At 52.5% G+C, this 24823-nt stretch overlaps 1 protein-coding gene across 2 annotated transcripts in view; it reads right to left on the bottom strand.

Moving 5' to 3' along the window:
- Positions 1–554: 554 nt before the first annotated feature.
- SMOC2 (SPARC related modular calcium binding 2) overlaps positions 555–24823 on the bottom strand; it is a 157695-nt gene continuing 133426 nt past the window's right edge. For both annotated transcript variants that reach the window (XM_070796551.1, XM_070796552.1), the window contains exons 10-13: positions 10096–10195; positions 8028–8302; positions 4629–4666; positions 555–2036 (exon numbers count right to left, since the gene is read on the bottom strand). In XM_070796551.1, coding sequence (XP_070652652.1) covers positions 2019–2036; positions 4629–4666; positions 8028–8302; positions 10096–10195 — 431 coding nt within the window. In that variant the 3' untranslated portion in view covers positions 555–2018. The remainder of the gene's footprint in view (positions 2037–4628; positions 4667–8027; positions 8303–10095; positions 10196–24823) is intronic.

Genomic DNA, 24823 nt, shown 5'->3' with positions numbered 1-24823 from the left:
GACATAATCACGCCATACGGAAGGGGCGTCATCATGCCGGGCATCTTGCCCTTCACGGCCCTGCGTGTCAGTTACACCTCAGCAGAACCGAGGGGAGCAGCCCCCACTGCAGCAGGAGCCACAGAGAGTCTAACCGAGGACGGGAGACTGGGGCTGGGGGCCAACGGTCTGCCAGGGTTTCTGGAGCTGTGATGTGAGCAGCATTAGCTCTAACCATGACAAGAACATTTCTGTCTCTTCTGTGGTCCACCCAGCATCCGGAAGCACAGGAAGTCCTCCAGCCCTCGTGAGTGGACGGCCGCTTCCCATCACGAGGATGAACGCGTGTGCCCTTTGCACCAGCCTGCACCCTTCACACATGGACACCTGTGCCTTCACCAGGGTGCAGGTCGCCACTTGTCATCTTGTTTGACAGCAGGAGACTGAAGCCCCCAGAGGCTCTTACCCCGAATCCCACAGCCAGAGGGGCAGCACCAGGGTCCACCTCCCCCAGCCCAGCATCCCTGTCTTGCCTCCCTACGGTAGACACCTCTAGAATGAAACAAGAGGCTGACTACGGTTTTGATAGCATATTTTATTTTAATCTAAGAAAAATGATTAAATTCAAAGTTCAGAAATATAAAAGATTATCCAATAAATTTAGGATCATAACTGTTTCTTAAACAATGGTGACACACATGGGGGCTGGTTTTTAGGCTCCAAGGTTCCACTTTGACTTTCCCGCAATTTAAACGAGACGCTGCAGGAACGTCTTCATGACAACTGTCGAGACAGATCGATAGGCTGTGTGTTGGGGGATCTGGGGCCAGGGAGATTTTTTTTCCAAACCTAAAGCTCGAGCTGAGGCAGCGTCACAGCCTGTCACTCCACTCCGGGGGGCCCGTGGGCACATCACGGAGGCGGGGCTCCAGCCCTGACGGGGGCAGCCAGCTGGCCCGAGGCCCAGCCCCGCTGCCCCCGTGGGGCCTTCAGCTGCCCCCATCCCTGTCCAGCTCCACTTGGGTGAATTTCCCAGTGGCCAGTCCTTCAGGAAAGAAGAAGGGAAGCGGGCATCCACAGGCCTTTGTCCCCAGCTGCCAGGACCAGTGCCCGGCACAGCCTCACCTGGCCATGCCTTCTTTAAGGAGGCCGCTCACAACTTGCTCAGGTGGCAGTTTTCCCTTCCCAGGAGCCCCGGGGTAGACCACGGACGGGTGGACAGGGGCCAGATGTAAGAGGAGAAGAAGGCTGACAAGCATGTTTGGCTGGCTGGGTCAGATCGTGATTAAATTTACTTTTCTGAACGTTGGGCCCCTCCACGCTGCCTCAGGAAGGCAGTCAGAATTCTCTAGCATTTACAGCATGGTTAATCTGAGCCCAAGGCAAAACTCAAACAGAAGCTCGCAATGGAAAAACAGGCATATCAAGAAGAGTTTGAAATATCTCCTCTCCTAGCAGGGCACTACTGGTGAACGCTGCGCGAGTGGTTGGATAACTCATTGCATGAGCAGGAACTCGGGAAGGAAAACCAACAAGCTAACACAGAATCCCAAGAAACGAACAAAGCCAGGACGGGGTCAGCAGGCGACTACAAACGTCTACGGGGCCGTGGAGCTTCCAGCATGGATTCAGCGATGCCGCCAGGACAGTAGGCCCCTGACACAGCCAACCTGGCAGGACTACTCATGATAGTGCCGGTCAGGAGGAGGCACAGGTTGGAGCCAGGGCACCTCAGCCAAGGCTTCTGTCGGCTAACGTGTGTAGGATGAAGAAGTCAAGCTCAAATCCACTCAAAACACATCTCCACTAGCTACAGATTCTGAAGGTCAAAGAAGGACACATACATTGTATGTGATTAATTTTCTGAAGCCAGCCCTTCCATTTTCACAGATTAAAGCCATCTATTTAAATATCTCATTTCTACAAAGTGAATTTACAGTTAAAGTACAAAGTGCAAATACTATGTGTTTGTTTTGGTTTTTTTAATTGCTTTTTGGTGAGGGAGTTGGCCACGTGTCTAGGACCTGTTGTGGAGTCATCTATCCTTGCTTCCTTGGCTGAAAAAAAAAAAGACAAAAAAAAGAGATGTGTTAAGACATTTGAAGCACTCATTTCTGAAAATGAAGGCTTGCCTTCCAGGAATGAAATAAATCCAGCTGACAAGAACAAAGGGAAAAGCAACATTTTACACAGAAGTGAAAAGAGGACGGACTTCACCGCGGACTGCTGTAGCTGTTTAGTCGCTCAGTCGTGTCCGACTCTTTCGTGGCTCTATGGACTGTAGCCCCCCAGGCTCCTCTGTGCATGGGATTTCCCAGGCAAGGATACTGGAGGGGGTTGCCATTCCCTTCTGCAGAGTATCTTCCTGACCCAGGAGTCGAACCTATGTTTCCTGCATTGGCAGGCAGATTCTTTACCACTGACTGACCCACCAGGGAAACCCCACTTGGGATATAAGAATCAACTTAAAAAAATAAAAGTATTTTGAGTGCTCCTTAACTTCTAGCGCTTTTCTTTCATTCAATGTTCAGAAATATAAGAAAAAAATATATCAGTAGAGGAAGTTAGCATTTATTTCACATACTGTAAGTAGCTTCAATATATTAAACATTCTGCAGAATCGCCAATCACCATGCAGTTATCATGCAAATGTATTTTTAACAATCTAATTTATGCTTCAGATTTTATAAAGGCATGGCTGCTTTTTAACAATTTTCTTTTCATCCTTTCCATTCATTATTCCATTTCTAAGAAGAAATGCAACTGAAAAGTTTGCTTGCTAAGTTCCTGGAATTCTGCACTCTGCCCATTAAAAATCACACAGAATGAAAAGAAGAAGCAATGTGCAGCCTTCTTGGCTTATTTTTCCACATAGACCCATTCCAACCAATACAAGTCAGTTCTATTTAAAATAATGACATTTAAATATTGAGGAGACTTCTGGGTTGGCTTTTATCCCCCTGCTAAATATATGAACAGGCGGCAAGAAGAGATACTGCGTCTCCCACATTAAGGAAACAAGACATTCTATTGTAGTTAGTTGTGGAGAAAGATAAGCCATCAGCACATTTAATCAGAGAATAAAACTGATCAGATTTGCTGGAGGAGAACTGGCACCAATGTTCTAACCTACACCCACATCGCTGGATGGCAGGCTTCTGACCGCCAAGGAACTGTGATGGAAACTGCAGAAGACACCTGGAAAAGCCGGTCACTTTCTGTTTTTTTATTAAATATGAGCTTCATGCATCCTCTGAGATGCCCTTTATTTCCTATTCTTGTGTTTGGTTATCCATTTTTGAAAGACTTTGGTGGTTGGACTCTTGATTCCTTCAAGAAGTCTGCATGGTCTTCAGTCATTTTAATAAATGCCAGCTGCAGCAGGGCCTCACCCAGGATCATGGTTTGCAGTGATAAACGCCACAGAAAGAGCTGGGGAGACTGCTCCGGATTCCTTTTCCAGGGAAAAGGCTCAGGAGTGAGGCCTGTGCCTGGAACAGAGTTTATTTCAGACTGAGGCAGCGCATGTGTGCCCGTCACCGTTGTTATCTTAGGAAAAAAGTCCTGTGGAAGCCTTGGGAACTCAGCCAGGTAATTGCTTTCAGACCAGCCCTGTTCTAAAGCACAAGTGATTTGCGCTGGGATTTAAAAAGTTGAAACCATAAACACTTGCTCAACAAAGACCAACCGTGTCACACATCTTTCCTAATGAAGTGGTTTTAAGTTACACCCTAGGTGTGTGCTGGAGGTCTCCACTTCAAACCCACCACAAACACAGGGGCTTGTCTTAGGAAACCGAGGCCTGACATCAAAGAGGCGAAGACAAAACGCACAACAAATTGGCCAGCCGCCTGAAGAAAGGAGGGTGTGGCCCTGGCTTCGAGGGAGGAGGAAGGAGCCGCTCCTGTTTATCTTCTGGAAGAGAGTCTAGGCTTGAGAGGGCTGTGGCTGGGATGGCACGGTCATCTCTAGAGACCCAGCCTCAGAAGAGCAGAGGGGGGCTGTGCGCGAACAGAGCACGGCGCTGCGAGTCCCCTCGGAGGCGGTGCTTGGTGAAAAACGAAGGTCCCCGTCCCTGCAGTCTCCTTCACCAAACATAAGAAACAAATTACAGCTGCAAATCCTGGAGAACTGTGTAATATGTATGTATATATACATATTCCCACAAAACAGGGAGACTCAGAAATCTTTCTCAAGATACTAAATAATTGAAATTTCAAGTAGTAAAAACAAATAATTAGGGCAAAAATCTTGACGTTGATAATTCAGCAAGTTGGTGATTTCTGACAGAATCTTGCCGGGCTCTCTGAGGCCTCACAGGCATGTCCTCAGGGCCTCACCCAGGATCACGGTTTGCAGCAATAAATACCTTAGAAAGAGCTGGGGAGGCTGCTCTGGATTCCTTTTCCAGGGAAAAAGCTCAGGAGCGAGGCTCTGCCTGGAACAGAGCTTATTTCAGGCCGAGGCAGCGCATGTTTTTGAGCACAGAGCGGGACGCTGACAGTCCCTTCGGAGGCGGCACTCGGTGAAAAATGAAGGTCTGCATTTGTTTCTTTCTTGGAAGGTGCTTCACTTTCTAAATGAGCAGAACTTCGTTGTTATTACCTCAACTAAAGCAGCAAGTTTAACTACAGTGTAAACATACTCACCTGTCTATTAGAAGTGCTTTCAGCATTACCTCTAGGGGCTAGCGGGGAAAAAAGAGAGAGAGAGAGAGATTAGAAACCAAATGTACTTCATTAGTAAGAGGTTAAGTAGACTCTCCCAGGAAGAGAGCCACATCACTATAGGAAAGAGTCATCCACGAGCAAACTTTGAGAAAACAGGCTTTCCACGCATGCTCAGCATGGGGCATAAATAACGGACCACACAAGCCAGTGTATAAACACTTTCCACCAATACAGACACTCTAGTCCAACTTCAGAAGACTGTTCCATTTTGCCCCAAATCCCACAGGCGTGCCCACTCGCCGTGGAGAGTGCCTTCTTCCGTTTCTCAAGCTCCACCAGGGAGAGGCGATCCCGGCAGCGGGGAGTCCAGCACAGAATGCCGATGCTTGGAAAGCTTTGGGTCTTATATTTAAGTCACGAGAATCATTTAACTGGCTTGGCTCAAAATAACTATTTCCAAATCCCGCTTGGCTCCACCTCTTGGCTTGAGCCTGTCTCAGGACAGGGACCGGGACCCCACCTGTGGAGACACTTTCCTGCCTGAAACCTCCGCCTGGAATTACAGTCTCCCCCATCACCTCCTTAGCAAGCAGCACCCATTACAGTGGATTGTTCCTATTTATTTCACTTTTCTTTCCACCCTAAAATGTAAGCTTTAGAGGTACATGATTTTTGCCTGTCTCATTTACTGTGATTTTGCCAAGGCTTCGAGCAGGGAGCAGAGGGTAAATATCTTTGGAATGAGTCAGTAGGTGGAGGGCAGCACCCCTAACCCCAAACACCTTGATTAATTGTCAGTGTCCATTCATTCAATTAATAAACTAAAGAGCAAAATTATTCCAGGCTCAAATCTCTTCCCTTGTTGTATTGAAGCAAACAGAAACAGAGCATGATGGTTGAAACACAGATGCACTGAGCAAATTGCAAAAGCACTGAGTAAGTCGTAGCTAAGCGGACTGTATCTTTCACTCGTAGGCTTGGATGATTGAAGGATCTGGTCACGGCTGTTGCCACTCTCCATTCTGTTTGGCCTGTGATGACGACTCTACAGAGAAAGCAGGTGTTGGGCTGTTGGTCCAAATTTAGAGAATATTAAATTGATACTTTGAATCTATTCCAACCAACTGGGCTGAACAATTGCCAGATTTTTCTTGGTTTCTTTTATGGTAAATAGTCTACCGATCATTGGAGGTAGCCACAGATTAAAGTTAAGGTACAGCAAGAAAAGGTGACATTTCTACATGTCTAGAACCTTGCTCTATAGATGAAAAGAATATAAATTTCATTAATGACCCTGGGTGAAATATTCCACTCAAGACAGTAGGGAAAAATTCCATGAAGGACTTTTTTAAAATACATAAAGGGCAAAAAAATATACTGCTAGTTAATTTGAATGAAACAGAACACGTCATTAAAATAAATATGAAGCTGTTCCCATAAGTGAAAATAATTTTCAGTGAGAAAAGGACCGTGTACCTCCCAGCTCCCAATGCGAAGCTTAGCGATGGATGGGCTGGGGGTGGGGGGGAGGGTGATGTCCTGGCATCAGATATACCGATCACTTACAGGCGACCCTGTGCGTGGTGATGTGGCTGTAAGGCAATATGCCTGAGAGAATGTAGCCAGCTTGGCAACTTGGGTGAAAAACGTAATTTGGTCAAAAATGAGCATTTCCTAATTGCTGATTTTCTGTACAATTGTCATTTTAGAGGACCATGAAGACATAATGTCATCTTTTGTGAGTTTTTTCCTGAACCCTTGGAAAATATTTTTTCTATGTTATATCTTTTCTCAATATTTTTCAGGATATTTTCTCGTTTTTTAATTTTTTGTAATAGCAAAAATTGAGATCATGCTCCCAATAATGTCTTAGTTGCAAAAATTTAAATGCAAAAATCTTGTTTAATTGCTTAAAGTAAAAATAAATGTGATTAAGTATATATATTATGATCCCATTTTGTAGTGAAAATCATAGTGCGTAAATATGTATGTGTTTGTTGTGGTTCAGTGGCTAAGTCATGACCTCACGGACTGTATGTATATATGAACAGAAATAGTGGTTGTAAAGCTATAGATCTGGTCTGATTTTTGTCCCAAAATAAAAGATCACATGTTATTTATGTTCTTTATTTGATTTCTCATATTTTTTAGAATAAAAAAATGCATTGTTAAGTAGAGAGCAAAAAAAGAGAGAGAAACTGGTAACAACTTGGGTTTTTAGAAATAATCCCTCCTGAATATTTATGTTTCTTTGACTTTTCCCTATTTCAAATGACAAAGATAGGAAAAAACAAACAATAATAAAATTGAAAAAAACTAACAGTAGGAAAAAACTAAGAGAAATTCAGCAAAAAAAGAAACAGAAAAGAGCTGCAAAATCAGCTAACTTTTTATCCAAATTGCCAACGCTCATTTTTTAACAAATTGGCATTTTTACCACATTAGTTTATTTGGGGGAGGTCAGGGGCCGTCTTTCCTCATAGCTGAGTCAGTAAAGAATCTGCCTGCAAGGCAGAAGACCTGGGTTTGATGCCTGGGTCAGGAAGATCCCCCGGAGGAGGGCATGGCGACCCACTGCAGTATTCTTGCCTGGAGAATCCCATGGACAGAGGAGCCTGGCGGGCTACAGTCCACGGGGTCGCAAGAGTCGAACCCTACTTAGCAACTAAACCACCACCACAGGGTCCAGGGCTTTCCCGTCCCAGTTGAGCTACAAATACAGGGCAGCGAGCAGACCACCATCTGCTGATGCTCCAGACTCTGCCCTCAGACTTGCTTCGCGTTTCAAATGTGCTGCAAGTTTGGCAACAGGAAGATGGGATCGTAAGACAGCAGCGGCGGGAGAGGCCCTGTGGACCCCACCCGGCACCAGAGACCAAGGTGTTGGCTGGTGGCCCAGCGCCATGGAACAGCGCTCGGGTTCCGGGGAGAGACTTGCCCAACTGGCAGCACAGCTGAAACTCTGTTTCAACCGTGGAGATGACTGTTTGGAAACAGGAATTATTGAGCTGCTAATAATCAGGCTAAAGGTTTGGTCGGGGGCCATGCATGGGGTCCCCAAATGGCTCCCAGGGGTCCCCACTTTGCTCTTCAGCATCAGAAGGCGGTCACTTGGGGAGGCAGGCTCCCCTCCCCTCCCGAGGACAGAAGAGTTAAGATGCATCTCCAGACACCTCCGAGCTCTCCCCTTTCCAAGCCGGCTCCCCTCTGACCACTCGCCGACCGTCTGCCAGCGTTTCCACGGGCAGCGGACCTACAGTAAGACCGCACATCACACTTGCCCCCACCCTCTGACTGTTGGGACCGTCCCTCTGTCTTAACTCTAGCCGAGGCGTGGACAGTGGGCGGGAGTGGCTGCAAGTGGGGAGAAAGGCTTACTGTGGCGCTTCCTCGTGTCCGCCTTGACCTCCTCTCTGGTCGCGCCCAGGCAGCCCATCAGCTCTTGCAGGGAGATGGACTTGTCGTTATTCACATCGCAGTACTCCACAAACTTCTTCACGCATTTCTTGGGTTTGGACTTCTTCCGAAGAAATCTCTTGAAGGGCTTGATTTCCTTTTTGCCGATGTCCCCGCTGTTGTTTTTATCCAGCAGTTTGAAATACCAGTGGACCACTCGCTCCTCCAGCGTGTGGCTGGGGTCAGGTTCCGAGAGCCTGGAAGACACGTGGGTGGTCAGGACGCCCGCCCTGGTCCTGGTCTGTCCAGAAAGGCACCCCCGCCCGGCTCTGACTTTCCCCGATGGAAGGACCTGCTTGTCACCCTCTCTTTCCTGAGGCATAAGGCTGCCTGGCTTTACCCTTCAATATAATAATGATTTTAAAAAGAAACTTAGAAAAAGAGATCGGGCAAACATTTTCAGGCTGGTTTCAAACTTGCACACGGCACAGTGAGTTTGGACCGGCCGGTCGCATAGCAGACGTTGGCAGGTCTCAGGACCAAGCCCGTGGACCACCACGCCGGTCACAGGACGCCCATCTCCACTGCCTGCACCGTGAGGCTTTCTACTCCTCTGTGTTCCCGGGCAGGCTATTGATGTCACAGGTAAACTAAAAGGTGAAAATTCACATGTGTCCTAAAGTGGTAACCAGACATCTTACCCTGGATTGAAAAAGAAAGTTTGGTATTTTAAGATTTAAATTAAAAACTCTTCCAGAAGTTCTGCGTTTAAGGCTGATCTTGGAAACCCCGATGTTACGACAGGGTTTCTCACTAAGCGGAAGATGCCGGCAGCTGCTAACCCTGGTCCTTGCTTCCTTGGCCGGCTGTCAATCTCTGTGTTCCCATGAGTGTCAAGAGGGAGTCAGATACCAGACATTCCCAGGTATTAGGGCTTTCTGAGACTATTGACTGTTTCTCAAACTCTCAGAGGACCTTCTAGGATGGAAATTCATTTACTGCTTTCAACTGTAGTCTTACAGAGAAGAGCAATCTTTCTGAAAATATAAGATGTCAATTTGAACTTTGGGTGGTTCCGTACAGTTTAACTTTATATCAGATTCATAGCCCTTCCCTTTATTATTCTCCATTCTGACTCTTAAGCAGAGACAGAGAGAGACAGAGAGAGGAGGACTTTGAGCCAAGGGGACCAAAATCTTAGATCAGCTAGAAGAGATGGAATAATCAAGGTTTGGGGAGGAGGGGAGGAAGGCCAGTGCTCTAAGAAAATACAGACAGTGAGATTCCCAATCAGAAAGTGTGCTTTAAGATAAAGAGACTGATGATCGCTAATTAACAGGGGAGAGCCAATGCTTGAGACACCGTGTCCATTAAACACTGGACATAACCCTCCTGTGGGCGGACAGTCACCCACAGACACAGGTCAGCTTCGGGGACTCGACAGCATCTCAGGAAGCGGAGCTCAAAGCCTCAGCCCCAGAACCAAGCGTGTCCGCCGGGCACTCAGGGCAAGCCCCCTGAGGTTCAGAAGTCAGACTCTGAACAGTGATAATACAATTAACACCCCTGAATCACAGCCCTGGAAAGGGCTGAGAGGGCGAATGTTATGTCATATATATTTTACTAAGGAAATCCTATTTTGAGAATTTTAAATCAAACAATTTAATTGAAAGTATTTATAAAATCCAGTCACTAGCTCTGAAACGCCATTCATTCTGAAGCAGGGAGCCCTCTGGGCCGGGTTCTCCCACGCCCCACTCTCCCCTGCCCAGCGTCCGTGCCCCCCGCCTGATGGAGCCTGGGGAAACCCCAGGGTCTCGGCCTGGTCCCACGCCGGCAACATCCTCACGGGAGGATCTGATTGCATTACAGGAAAACCTGCTAAGCAGACCTCCTCCACACACGAGCGAGGACCTCACGCTTGGGGAGGCGTCTGCTCCTCTCCGGGCCCTGCTGTGCCCACCAAGCCGATGCCCGAGACTGCAGTGGCTGGACTCTGCCCTCCAGGCTCCGTCCTAGCCCCCCCGCTCTGAGGTCAAGGGCAGCACACCTGCCGGGGGAGGAGGGATCGGAGACCGCGTGGACCATGTCCGTGGACAGCGCGTCCAGCACGCTCGTCAGAAACTCGCGCTTTTTGGCACCAGGACAACCTGGAAAAAAAACAAGCACAGACACCGTTTGTTTCCCAGAACTCACGGAGCACAGCGGGTTTCCCTGTAACGGAGAGAAGGCTGGTTTAGGGTTCAGAAATCGGGGTGTCACTGACGCAGTGGTGACGCACACTGATGCCGTGTGCATCAGTGACTTCATCTGAACACCTGCGAGTACGCCGCAGCCCACACATGTTGGTTTTAAACCTCAGCTTCTGAAAACTACAGTCTCTAAGATTTCTTGAATAATTTGTGACACTAACAGATTCCTGGGCATTACCATCTCACTGGTCCCCAAAGCGGCAGCCCCGGGCGGGTGGCATCACCGCCCTGTTACGCAGGAAGCCCCGAGGCTGGGGACCACCCCAGGCCCACACAGCGGAGGGAGGACACGCTGGTGTCTGGTCAGATGAACCTGAGGCTCGCGGCCTTCGGGTAACTCTGCCGTGGAGTTCACCTGAAGCTTGACATTCCACAACACTCTTCACCTACAAGACGTCACTGAACTGTCCCTAAGCCCCCTGCACCCTCAGCATTTTGGGAGGAAGACGAAGCTGGGCACGTCTCTCCTGGACTCCGAGAAGCAGGAGGAAACCTCCACACGGATCGGATGGCATGCTGTGTGCAGCAGCCAAGTCACTCAAGACCCGCGTGTTTACACAGTCGGAGAGCTGGGGTTTCACAAACCTCCTTTTGACACTTGAGTTTTTGTTATTATTATTCAAGCACATGTTAATTGCCTGTAGCAGGAATCCATTTACGCTGGTTTCCACTTCGTTAAATACACATATCAGAAAACAGATGCGAATCCCTAAGGGTCAGGGGAGGGTGAAAAAAGAGCTGTGTTGTCCCCTATGAATACAATTAGCAAAGTAGATTGTGATCTATAGGGGAAACCCCCAGGGAGAACGTTACTTTCCAAGGAAAAAATAAAATATCACATTAAGCATTCCCTGGGGAGGAAGCAGCCGACTGGCGGCTGGACTTTACCCGCTCCAGGACAGACAGTGCCCTTGGCACAGCATGCCTGGGACGGTCATCTAATGTGGGGACATCGCCCGCTCCAGGACGGGCAGCGCCCTCGGCATAGCGCTGAGCTCCCCCAGAGCAGCCTGCTGACTTCCGAGAGGACAGAGGACAGCAAGCAGGCCTGAGCTCCAGGCTGGCTGCACCGCTGGGGAAGGCAGGGGTGTCCCAGAGGGTGTGCACGGCCCACCCCAGCCCCAGCCTCCCCGGGAATTCCCACACCCCGCTGGCCTGCAGACACCAGAGAGGGATGTGGGCCAGTGTCGGGAAGGCCAAATTGAGGACACTGTTGGGGGCCGGACAGCTCTAAGGACGAATGATGCCGGCCTTTCGTGTGGTATGACTTCAGTGGGGATCAACCCCGGTTACATTTGCTGCCAATTTAATCATATCCCCCAAATGAGGTAAAGGTTTTTAATCGGAAAATGAGATATATTCATCATGAAACACAAGACTAATCACATCTAAAAGATTGAGAAGGCTTTAACGCACAGAGCAGTTCACACTGAAAGTTTAATCTACTTCTAAACCAAGAAATATTAGGTCAATGCTGCTATAGCATTATTTTTTTAACCATGGTGTAAATTACAGACTTTGAAGTGCAGGTATCTTTCTGCTCAGGATTATATTTTGCAGCTGAGAGGTCACTTCAGTCCAACCAAAGAATACCTTTCATGTGTATTTGCAAACACACCAAACTTCACCGGAGTAAAGAAAAGGACAAGATGGTTTAGGCGCCAAGAGAGGGAGCTACTGCTCCCGAGACGATTCCCGCCCACGCTGTGTGGACGAGGACACGAGCTTTAATCTGATCAACTGAGAATCACACACGCGACGTCAACCTGTGATGGGCATGTCGACGACAGAGCTGAGCTTCCTCCACAAGCCCGTGTTTAGACCTGGATGGAGGCCTGGAGCAGCCCTCAGATCCAGCAGACCCCGGCGCACGGGTCCATGTCCTCACCTGGCGTGACGGGGAGACAGACCCGGGGCCTCACACTCTGGGTCCTGCAGCTGCTGGTTCCAGGACAACCCCTCATCAAACAGAAATGGGGGCACCACCTCTGAATATGTGTGCGAACAAATAGGGCCGGGCAGCACCCACTGTGGCCAGCATCCTGGGAAAATAATCCCCACACAGAGGGTGAGATGGCTAGATGCCATCATCGACTCAATGGACGTGAGTTTGAGCGAACTCCGGGAGATGGTGAGGGACAGGGAAGCCTGGCGCGCTGCAGTCCATGGGATTGCAGAGTCGGACGCTACTTAGCAACTGGACGACAACGACAATATGTCAGGGTCAGGCGGCGTCGAAGGCTGATAGACCGAGGATGGAGAGGGGGCAAGGGCCGCCTTCACCTCCTGCCTGCACCTCACCCCCCGGCTTTCCCCAGCTCTCCTGAGAGGACACCTCCTCCTGGAAACACAGGGGTCCCAGGCCTGCTCATCCTCCATGATGTTTGTAAAAATGAGAAGAAATCCGAAAGAAAAAATCAGAGCACGCACGATTGAGAAGTGGTTTCTGGTTATATGAGAAGTGCCAGCCGTACTGTGCAATGGACGGGGCCTCCCGAGGAGCCTCAGAGCTGGGGGACAAAGGGAGCCCGGCCCCTGGCCGTCAGGTTTCCCAGGAAGCCCAGAGCAGCCTCCCTCACGCTCGCCCCCTCGGGCCGCGGGCCGCAGCAACCACTGCAGAGCTCCGCGTCCTGCCTGCAGACCACGGGCCATGGCCAGCAGCCTCCCGAGCCCCAGGCCCAGCTCAGTGGGTCGCTCACGTGGAGACAGTGGGTGCCCACCCGAGGGGGCCCGGCCTCCCCCATGGCAGCTCACCTCCCCTCCTTCTGCCCGCAGGGCCTGGCACGGCCCCCAGCGCCCGTAAACCTCATGCTGGGGTAACCGCGGCCGGCGGGCTCTGCGACGGGACTCAGAGTCCCTGTGTATTTGCATCCACACGCAGGACGTGGAGCAGGCCCGGAGGGCTCGGGTAGGGGGGCTCAGGGCAGGGACGGCCGCGCACCAGGGCCTTCCACGGAGACCTGGCAGCCCGGTAAAGAGACGCTTGTGTGTGTGTGTGGGGGGGGGAACCAGACGGCCCTTCTCCAAGTTGGAAGCAGAAGGGCTGCAACCATTTATTTACACGTTCAAGGCAAAATCCAGCATCCTGCTTGGCTTGGAAACGCTCAGTTGATTTCACTTATCTGTGAAATCCAAGGAAAATACTTGGCACCCTGTTGGAGTCCTGTGCAGACACTCGGGTTCTAATCCCGGCCTGACCCGCGTGAGCGGGCGGCCCCATCCCAGCCTCAGTGCCCGGGCCTAGCGAGCTCCTCAGCAGCGAGCTGCTGGCCGCTGCTCCCAGACTCCAGGCGCCGCGTGGCCCCAGGGAACCTGGTTCATAGCTGATGCCTTAAAAACTATTTGACTTGTTAACTCTTAAAATGAATGCTTTCTGCCCTATAAGACATCTTTCTTTTAAAAAGTAGACGTTTTTGGTGTAGAAATTACTGACTTCAGCAACTTGACTGTTTCATCCTTTCCCTTTTTCTTGCAAATACAGATGGAAACATTTTCGGGGCTGAGACCTCGACCACGCTGGGAAACTCCACTCCACGTGGTAACTGGCATCTGCTTCTCTCCCGTGACCCAGCACACTCAGGATGGCCCTCGAAAGGAAAGCCAACACCAAGACAGGGAAGGCGGGGTGGCGATGTCCTCAGTGGGTGGTGGTGTACGCAGTACACAGCGCTGGCCCGTGTCAGCCAACACCGATGCCCAAATGAGGTCTGCGCGTTGCCCAGCAGGTGAGGACGGGGGGCTGTGGGTCAGGGAAAGCAGGGCTGAGGGTCCACTGCTGACCGGGTGACAAGGTGGGGTGAAGGGTCAGGGGACAGTGACAGCCATCAGTCGGGCTTTAAAGCATCCAGCACCGAGCGGTCTTAAAAGCTTCATCTGGCTGGTTTATCATTTCAAATGCCTATGGAACTAACACAGGTGAGGAATGACATGAAGAGGAAGTAAGCACCCTCTCTCTGGCCTTTGGGCCCCTCTGGGGAGTGTGTGCGTCTCTGAGGAGCTCTGTGGGTCCCTCTGGGGAGCTGTGTGCATCCCTCTGGGGAGCTGTGTTTGCATCTGGGAGCTGTGTGCGCCTCTGGGGAGCTGTGTGTGCATCTGAGGAGCTGCGTGCGCCCCTCTGGGGAGCTGTGTGTGCCTGCACACGTGTTCATCCCACTGCAAGCAACTACTGCCCTGCTCACAGTTTTAACTCCTCAAGTTTTGGAAGTCTGGCTTCTCCCAAACTTTTAAGAATTTATCACACAAATTTTCCGGGAAGTCTAGTTTTGTGCGATTTCCCAGAGTGACATGAGCACATCTGACCTGCAGGGTGGGGGTCAGAAGCGAGAGCCGCCATCTGCTGCCTCCAAGGTTGTGAGAGACCGGGATTGCCGCACCTGTTCCTCTAGAAAGGAGACGCCGAACAGTGGATTAAACCCACTCTTGCCTGAAGACTAACACAATCTACAAATTGCTAACCTACGTGAATTTTCAGTTCAGTCGCTCAGTTGTGTCCGACTCTTTGAGACCCCATGGACGGCAGCACGCCAGGCCTCCCTGTCCACCAACTCCCAGAGTTTACTCAAACTCATGGCCATCGAGTCGGTGATGCCATCCAGCCATCTCATCCTATCTGTTGTCCCCTTCTCCTCCTGCCTTCAGTCTGCAGTAAATCTCTTTATTTCATGTACAATATTTTGGACTGCATAAATGCAGCTGCGTGGTTCGTAATTTCTCTCTCAATCACCTTTACCTGGAAGTGAGTGCAGTGAGTGCAAGCAGAGGCCGAGTCATGCTGCTCTTTTTTCCTGCGTGTTCCTGGCAGGGAGGGGGAGCTGCGACGAGCTCCCCGCACAAACCACGTTGACCAGGGCCGGAACGTCACCTCCATCCCCGTGTGCAGAGCGTGTGCAGAGGAGGCGGGTTTGTTCCCCGGGGGGAGGCTCCTCCTGCAGATGAGCAGGCGAAAGTGCGGCATCGAATAAGACCACCCTTGGCTGGTCAGTTACAGAAGTGGGAGATAGAACGGCAGGACCTTACAGTTTAACTCACAGCAGAGCACTGCAGGGGAGAAGGGAAGGTCTGCAGACTCCGGCGCCGTGTGGAGGGCCCCTGAGACCCGAGACATGGCAGGGAGACAGTCCACGGCCCGGAGTGTGAGGGCCTGGGCTCTCCGCTCCATACCTTCCGACAGCACAGCCTCTGAGGTCTGCCCTGACCTCCACCCGCCCTCGCGCCACAGCCCCGCGGCCACTCGGCCGGAACACCAGGCTCCTTCCTAGTCCAGGCTCTCCTCAGCCACACGTGGAGCTGGCGTGCTGTCTCCCATGCGCTGATGTGCCCCAAACACGCACAACACACCCATCTCAGGCCCTGGGGCCCCGGCATCCCACCTGGGGCCCCAGGGTCCAAACGATGGGTCCCCACACCTGGAGTTCCTGCAACTTCACTGACCTCACTTCCCACCCCCACAGTCCCACTTCAGGACAACCTGCCTTAATTTAATAAGTGCCTTTTTCTTAATTTTTAAATTTATATGCAGTTCAAACGTTAAAAACATTAAACAAAAGTAATCAGAAAAGTTCTTAAAGCACGTTTAAAATGCATCTGCAGCTAATAAAAAGTACAAAAAACATCTTTATAAACATCCCCGCCATCTGGGAATTGAGTGTCACGGTCGAGATGACGGCGTTCGGACTTCCCTGGTGGTAGAGTGGTTAGGAGCCTGCCTGCCAGTGTGAGGGCCACGGGCTCCATCCCCGGTCCAGGAGGGTTCAGTCTGCTGCAGAGCAACCAAGCCTGTGCTCTGCAGCCAGAGACGCCGCCGCAATGAGAACTCAGCACCGCAACCAGAGAGGAGCCCCTGCTCACCACAGCGCGAGAAAGCTGGGGGGCAGCAACGAAGACCCAGCGCAGCCAAAGATGAACAAACAGCAGGATTTACGACAAAAGAAGACGACAGTGTGGAACCAGGAGGCCCCCGCACTGCAGGAGAGACATAATCAGGACGCCTCCTCATACGTTTTTGGGCTTCCCTGGTGGCTCAGTGGTAAAGAATCTGCCTGCAATGCGGGAGACCTGGGTTGGATCCCTGGGTCAGGAAGATCCCCTGGAGGAGGGCCTGGCAACCCACTCCAGTATTCTTGTCTGGAGAATCCCATGGACAGAGGAGCCTGGCGGGCTGCAGTCCATGGGGTCACAAAGAGTCAGACACGACTGAGCGACTGAGCGCTCGCATACACACACACACACACACACACACACACATTCACACTTTAGGACACCTATGTGGGACACAGTGAGTAAGTTCATTCTCACAAAAGGCCCAAAGCAAAAGCACAAAATTTCCAACCTTAAGATTAAAAGCAAAATCACTACTCCTGTGTCTTAGCTCTGGCTTTTTACCTTTTCTAATATTTACAATTTTATATATTTATTTTCATATTTTCTACACACTTTTTCATCCTAAACAAAGAGGATTTTAGGCTTGAGGCTGTGCTTTGATTACTTAACATTCAATAATGCACTGGTGAACAGCAGAGCTTGGCTAAAGTCCACGCCTAAGGGCCCCGGGCAGTTATTCTCCTGGAGAGGAATAACTTGGTCAGAGGAAGTCGGGCTCGGGGAGTCCTCCTCCTGGCGCTCTCATGCCTGAGGCTCCTGGGGCCGGGCGCGCCGCACTCGGGCCTGTGGTTTAGTTCTCCTCTGGGTGGGTCAGCTGAGCCCAGCACGTGCGCCAGGAGTTGGCACCAGCTGATACGTTCAGTGGGATACGTACTCGAGAGACGGGGTGTGTCCCCACGCCCCCTACACTCCTCAGGGACAACAACACATCCTCAAACACTTGTGCGATAACCGTTAGCCATACCTCCTGTGAAAAGCAGCACTTTTACCCTCAAGGAGCTTATAAATAAAGCAGTGGTGACGAGAGGAGGGCTGATGATGACAGAAGTAGGAATCCGCTCGCGGGAGGCACCGGCTTTCCTCGGCTGCCACGCTGGGACTGTCCCCAGGGAGCTATGAACCGGGAGCCTTTGAGGACACACGTGCCCATGAGGAGGTGTCCTGACCTGCAGACGCCCTTCCCAGGATGAGGGTCACCGGTGATGGCTCCCGATCCACGGGCTTCATCCTCCCCTCCCTGTCTCTCCTGAGCACAAGGTGTTGAATGATCCGTGACCATGAAACAGGTATGTGGAGCATCTTGAAGACCACAGAGGAGGAGTCAGCAGTGACTGTCTTCTCTCGAAGCCTGGAACACTGGCCCTTCTTCCCATCCTTGCTCCAGCACCAGACATGACGTGAGGCTGTGTGGGCACCTCCCCCAACTCAACTCGACGAGACAGACCGCGTGGCCACGGTGGGGACAGAGCATGTCCTTACCAGAGAGGAGGCTCCTGAGGAGACGTGGCTGGGTCCACGTGGTGCTGACCGCCCTCTGGAGGTGCTCTGACCGCCAGGCTCAGCTCAGTGCCCCAGCATCTCTCGGAGAAGCGAGGTCACCGTGCCCAGGAATCGCGTGTGTCTACTCACGACTCAGGAGAGACTGGCGATGCTGTGCTGGGTACAGAAGCATTGCTTCCCGCTTTTGGACACACGCATTTCTTTACTCACTGCCTGCTCTCCACCAAGGGACCCAGCGGTGCAGGCAGGTGTTGCTGACAGCAGTTCTGAACTATTCCCTGAGACAACGGCCACCTTCCTGTGGGGGCTGAGCCAGGGCTGCCCCTGGAAGGACAGCTGCTGATTGGCAAGTGTTCTAGGTCTGGGAACGCAGTGACAGTGACAAGGTTCTTACTGCAGCCCCAGGGATGACAGCCATGTGCCTGGAGGGCATGCACGTGGCACCACCCAGAGCGGCATCTGCCCCAGGCCCGGGGGATCTAGGGTGACATCCTGTGAATGAGGAATGGCGGATGGAATCGCGGCTGCATGAGCAGACAGAAGCCTGGCTGATCCAGGCGACCCAGGGGTACAGGGATGTCTCTACCCCAGGAGCTCTGCATGAAGACAGCAGCGGACGCAGCGCCCCTCACCCCACAGCCCAGCACCCGCCCGGCCTGGCCAGAGGAAGGAGCGAGAGGCCAGCTGGGCCCAGTGACCTGCAGGCCACGAGGCCCGGAGCCAGCCTGGGCGTCTGGACACGGGCCGGGTGCTTTCTTCCTGCCTCCCCTCCAGGGCAGAAAGCTTCCTTCCCAGACTCCGTTTCATCTCCCTTCCACGCCTTGCTCTGCAGCTCAGCCCTGTCCACCCTGTATGAGGAACTGAAGCAAGAGCCGGGCTAAGCAACCACGTAGACGGCCTGCGTGTTCTCACACCACAAACCCGTAAAACGCCCTTCATCTCCGCCGTGAAAAATAAGCCTCTGCTCTACGACGTGCTTGTAAATTACACTTTAAAGCACCTTGATTGGATTTCAAGTGAGGTCTCCTTTTGCTACACTTTTAAAATATTAAGAGTGAGCCAGTGTTTTCATAGCCACCCCAGAGCATTCAATCAAAGGCGATTTCTGCCGCCTCCCTGCCACTCAGTGCCTGGGTCTCTGCAGCAGAGACGGAGCCTGGGCTCAGAGGTCCGAACCCTGCCCTTCACGTCCGAGGCTCTGCGCCTGCCCTGGCTTCCCTCCCTTCCTTCTGCCAGGTCATACCCCCCATCACAGCAAAGCCTGCTGAGGAGGGGGAGGGGGGAGGAGAGGGGGAAGGAGGGAGGGGAGGGGAGAGGGACGGGGAGGGGAGAGGGACGATGAGGAAGGGAAGGAGAAAGCGAGGGACAGGGACACGCACAGAGTGTGAGAGAACTCCGCCACGCAACAACAGTAACCGCAAAACGGCGTGATGGTCCACAGTGGAGTCGAGGAAACAGGAGGTGAAGGGCACGGCCAGGGATGCCCAGTGACCCACCAGCCAGTCTCTGGGCCCCCTGGGTTTTAGTCACCGAATGCACGGGGCGATCACCTCCTCGGAGCCCCAACACGGAAGCAAAGCTCGTGAGATGGCAGAGTGTGGCTGCGTGCTGCCTGGGAGGGGAGTGGGCCGGGGCCGCCCCGCTCACAGTCCCAGCCCCCCACCCCTGCAGCAGGCAGCAAACGGAACAGGGACCTGCACCATCTCTGCACCCTTGTGATTCGGGGGGAAATTTAAACCAGGCATGAGGGATAAGTGGTAGACGCCACCCCACCTCCGGTTGAGTGCTCTCTTCAGCCGCTGTGCCAGTCATGGGCCTGCAGACTCTGCTCTGCCGAGGCAGAAAGTGGATGCCTCCAGGAATCTGCTCGAAAATCTGCATCTCAGGACCAAGTCAAGTCCCAGCTTCAATCAGTTTCAATGCAAAGGCCAGCGTGAACCTTCACAGATAAACAGAGTAAGAAAAGCTGCCTCAATGATTTTTCTGGCTCTTCCCTACAGAATGGAAGCAGTTATGTCCTTGGCAGAATGTGGGCAAGTCACCAAAGGCTGGGTCTTGCAGAAGCAGAAGGTAAGGTCACATTTTGGAAGTGACTCAAGCAACATGTCTTGGGTTTTGTTTTGTCTTTTTTTTTTCCCTCTATGTCCAGACCTGTCACTCAGAGCCAAAAATGGTGAATTCAGTCGACAATTTGATGAATGAGGCTAGAAACTACAGCTGAATATAAACAAAGAAAACTCTGCACTGAAAGCTCCCGCTTCTGCAACCTCTCCAGGGTGAGGATGCCAAGCCCCCTGGACCCCACGGCCGGCCCGCCGGGTCTAGCCGGGTCCAGCTCAGAGTACACGTTCGTGAACAAAGCACATGAGGGTCATCTTCTCCTTTAAAAAACAAGTTTGCCTCTTCCTCGTATCACTTAACTCTTTGCCTGAATTTCAAATTCTTCCTTTTGTTTGAGTCACAAATAGCCTGACAACATTCCAGACTTCAGAGCTGTTCTGAGGTTAGTGACCGAAACATTACAGACCCCACATGATTCGCTGCCCGACCCTGCACTGTCTTCCCGGGTGGGGCTCGGGCCAGGCTGACCGCAACTGTCCCCCCGACGGAGATTCGCCACTTTGCTCACCAGCCCTGCGGCTCTAAGTCCGACCTCTGCTTCACTCTCTGTGCCCAGGGCCCCCCCCCACGCCCACCCCAGCCCTCTAAAGCCTCAAGTTGCCCTGCTCGCCAGAAGCCTCAGCCTTCCTCCAAGCACCTGACAACAGTAAAGATAGACGGTAACCGCAAGATAAAGCTGCTTGAGCGCCACTCCCACAGGGCGCTTAAAAGCATCCTCCGCCCACGTCTGACTCCTTGACTGGCGCTGTTTGAAACTATGGCCCCAGCAGCCCGGGGTTTCCTGGCTTCACAGAGTGTGATGAAGCTGGATCTCGGCAGTGAACAGAGTCCAAAGAGGTCTGCGCTTACACTTGTATTTCCATCAGAAAATGTGTAATGATGTCCTTCAAAGGAGCATCATTTCTCTTGGGACTAAAGCCCCCTAGGCATCCATGTGGACCGTCCCAGAGGGGCCAGTGGGCTGGGTCGGCAGAAGCTGGTGGAGCTGGAAGTCCCTGTCGCGGCGGCGGGGGGCAGGAGCCGGACCGGCAGGGGCTTCACTGACGCTCCCCCTCAGTGAGCAGAGAGGAGAAGTGAGTCTCGGGTTTGCGCAGCTGCGTCGGGGCCACTGGGTCACGTATCATGTGGACAAACTTGCCAGAGGGTCCTGGTGGGAGGCAGCGCCCCAGCGAGGGCTGCGTCCTCGGATCCGCGCATCCTCAGGGGCCCAGGGCTCGGTGCCAAATGTCCACTCCACGGAGCAGTGCTCTCACATCAGGATACGCATTCACGGAACAAACGCCTGGACTTATTCTCGCATACCTTGTGGAACAATTTGGAGCGACAGCCCTGGGATTTCTCACCAGAAACTGTCTGTTGAACCTGTGAACATTCTATGTGGAAGATTCTTGCTTTCAAAGCTGCCTTAAAACAGATGAATTCACACCTTTACCTGTGTTAGCCGCTCAGTCGTGTCTGACTCTGCGACCCCATGGACTGCAGCCCACCAGGCTCCTCCAAAAACAGAGGGTGGGGGTGGGAGGTTAACACAAAACACCAATGAAGATAGAGAATGAGGCTTATAAAGCAAAAGGCTGGCATGGGGGCTGGAAGCCCCTCGAGCACCAAGGTGCCCCTGAAAGGCAGCCCGGGGATGCAGTGGTCTGCAGGGCTCTGTGCTCCAGAACCCCGCTCACAGAACTCCAGCCCCCACGGGACCACGTTCAGCTCTGCCCAGGAGGAAGCCCCTCTGAGTGACCCCACCACCGCCGAGAGCCCGGACACTGTCAGAAGAGCAGGGTCACATCCTCCGTGGAGACTCACCACTGCCTGTGCCGCAGGGAGATGGCACTGCGGTCTGAAATATAGACCCTCCCTGCAGGAGCCCGCCGGGCACCGCCTCCTTGGTCCCCTGGGAGCCCACTGGGCGCCGCCCCCCCGGTCCCCTGGGAGCCCACCAGGCACCGCCTCCTTGGTCCCCTGGGAGCCCACTGGGCGCCGCCCCTTCGGTCCCCTGGGATCCCGCTAGGCACAGCCTCCTCGGTCCCCGCGGGAGCCCCCTGGGTGCCGCCCCCTTGGTCCCAGGCACTGGACTGGCCCTCCTCTGCCATTAGCTACAACATGAATGATTTTGGAGGGCATTACTCTCAGTGAAATAAGCCAGACAGAGAAGTCAAATAGCATACGGTTTCACTCATATGTGAAATCCAGAAAGCAAACAACCAAACAAAATAAATGAATAAATAAAAACCAACCCCCAGATACAGAGAACAGGCTGGGGAAGGGAAGGTGTTGTGGGGGGGACGGGTAAAGGGGTCGCCCGTTTGGTGACTGGTGGAAACCCCACTTTGGTGGAAACCCCACTTTGGTGGGAGATCAAGGCCGTGCAGACAGAAGTAGAAACACTGTGTTGTGCACATGAAGCTTCCATGATTTGATTATCCAGTGGGGACTCTTGATTTTTTTCCTTAAATTAAAAAAAAAATTAAATCACAATCATTTTTTGGTGAGAGCTAACTACAGGAGATGCCCATTACAACCTGGGCAGGAAGGGGTAGCATTCAGTGACCTGCCGCCCACCCGGTGGCCTACAGGGTCCCTGAGAGGAATGTCCCGTGAAGGTGGCTGAGCTCCGCCCTCAGAAGACCTGGGAGGCGGCAGTGTGCATCAGCCCTTTTCTCTGACGAGCAGACTAAGACTCGGAAGGGAGGACAGACTGCTGGACGGTGGCCACGCCAGGCTCCCCAAATCCAGGTGTGTGAGGGCGGTGTGTCCACCTCCTGGCATCCCCTGGTCTATGTCACGGCGCATCTGCACCCAGCACTTACCAAGGACACCGACCTGGGCTCACCTGCCCGTCATCTCTGAGATGTAGGAGTTTGTCCCAGAAATGAAGAAACAGGCAAAATGCTTTTCAGACCTCTCTAGGAAGGAGGCAAGTCTGCCATGGTTTCTCAAGTTTTCAAATATCAAGAGATTTCGTATATACACACCTCTCCACATTCAAATGATTACCTGCAAATTTACCCAGGTTTATTCTCCAGCTCATCCACAGCCCTGCTTTTTCTGGGCAGAAGAAATAGAAAGGAACCTGGCCATGGAGAAGAATGAAGGCATTTTCGTTCACATTCTTCAGAGAGAAGTGGGACTTGAGTGGCTTGTTCCCTCTCTTACACAAACTCCTAATGGTTGGAGCAACCTCCGTTCCCAGGGGATGTGGATCCAACTGGACCCGACCTCCCAGGCTCCACCTCTGACCGCCTGTTGCGTCTCCCCAGGTGACAGAGGTCAGTGGACCTGCCTCTGGTTCCAAGGCTGCAGGAAGAAGGCGTCAGTGGACGGATGAGAGTGCCTCTAGGGAGCTCCCTGAAGAAGGGCCGTAAGCGCCTGTCTTCGGTTTTCTTGTTTCCTAAAAACCTTTGCAGTGACGTGCCTGATGAGGACTTGAATGCGCTCAGGGTGAGCTTGGAGAGAGCTCATGGAGGAGGTCGTCCCTAACAAGCTGGAGACAGGGGTCTAAAAACCACGATTCAAAGGGAAGGGGGGATCCTTCAAGAAAGGTCACACGCATGCTTCTCACTTGGATCTGCAGTTGCTGACTGTAACTGGAAATCCCATCCTCCTTAGAAAAGTATGACAATATGATTTAATATGAAAACAAAACCACAGAACCCGCATCCACCTCTTCCTGGAATAGAAGCTCTTCCAAACAGGCTCTTAGGCTTATTTATCACGCAGCTCTTCTGCCTGGTGCCCAAGGTGCTCCTTCTCCCTGAAATAGCATCCGTTCTCTGCCCACTTGTGTCTTACCCTTCCTGACAATTCATCTCAAACCCACTTTTCCAGGAACACGCACTGCAGGGCCTGGCGGGCATGGACCTTCTTCTCCTCCGACCTCCCGACCACACCATCAGCCTCCTGTTCCTGAGCCGAGTTCAGGGCCCGACGCTCTCACGCGTCATCTCCAGGGCTTCTGGGGGGTTGGATGGGACTCGAGTGCTTGTCTCAAGGCCCTGCCACACGCCCCTTGGTGTCGGGCCAATCGCACAGGTCTCCGCACCCAGGGAGCCTGCTGTCTACCCCACGCTGCCCCCTCCCACGACAGCACAGGCTCTCAGCAGCTGGGGGGCCTCTGAACCGAGGCAGGGCCGAGCACTCCAGCCCTTGCCTGTCAGGATGTGATCGTGCGGAGTGACTGTCAGCGTCCTTGACTTCTTCACGTGTCGGTGGCATTGTCAGGAAGACACAGGCTCTTCCTTCTCGATGTCCTGCCCACAAACTGTGATACGAGCAGCCACCCCTGGGGAAGCCTGTGTTCCCTGTGACCTCACCACGGTCTCAGCCCACACCGCACACCTTCACACACACGTGTGTGGGGTCAGCAGGGCACAGCCGTGCAGACGAAAGGCACCCTGTGGTTATATTTATGGGGGGCAGGCATTGACAACCCCAGGAAGATGGCAAAGTACATGCCCCACACCAGAATAAAATTAGATTTAATAAATGAGACATCAACATCCAGAAAAAATGGGGGTGAAGCAGACAGTGGAGCGTGGGGCGAGTTTCAGCTCAGCGCCTTTGGTGTGGACTGGCCACCACGGGGAGAGACAGCCAATCAGAAGAAAAAGCCCAGCGTGGACGGAACAGGACCGAATGGGCCGGAGGTCAGGGCTACTTCTCGATACTGAAACTGGAGAGAGCCTGTCTCCAGGCCCCAAGCACAGCAGTGCAGGGGCTGACAGCATGGCACCGCGTCTCGGCAGACAAGTCTGCAAGGGCTCTGTTTGTAAGGTCTGCCAGTGTCGGCCTGGGGCACAGCCTGAAGTGGGCAGAGGCGTCTCGGCAGCGGGGCAGCCCGTGGTCTGTACACACGCGCCTCCAGCTAATCCGAAGTGAAGGCTCCAGAAGACCAAGCGTGGGGACAAGTCTCTCGTGCAAGGTGTGTACGTTTTTCTTAGATTTTGACGAAGACTGAGCTCCTCCCAGACACTGGGGGCCTGGAGTGTATCTCTCCTTGGAGACTGGTTACACAAGAAGCCATCTGCC

Source organism: Bos indicus, chromosome 9, assembly GCF_029378745.1.
Source record: "Bos indicus isolate NIAB-ARS_2022 breed Sahiwal x Tharparkar chromosome 9, NIAB-ARS_B.indTharparkar_mat_pri_1.0, whole genome shotgun sequence".
In the NCBI taxonomy this organism is placed as follows: domain Eukaryota; kingdom Metazoa; phylum Chordata; class Mammalia; order Artiodactyla; family Bovidae; genus Bos; species Bos indicus.
This window is presented reverse-complemented; position numbering and strand designations above follow the sequence as displayed.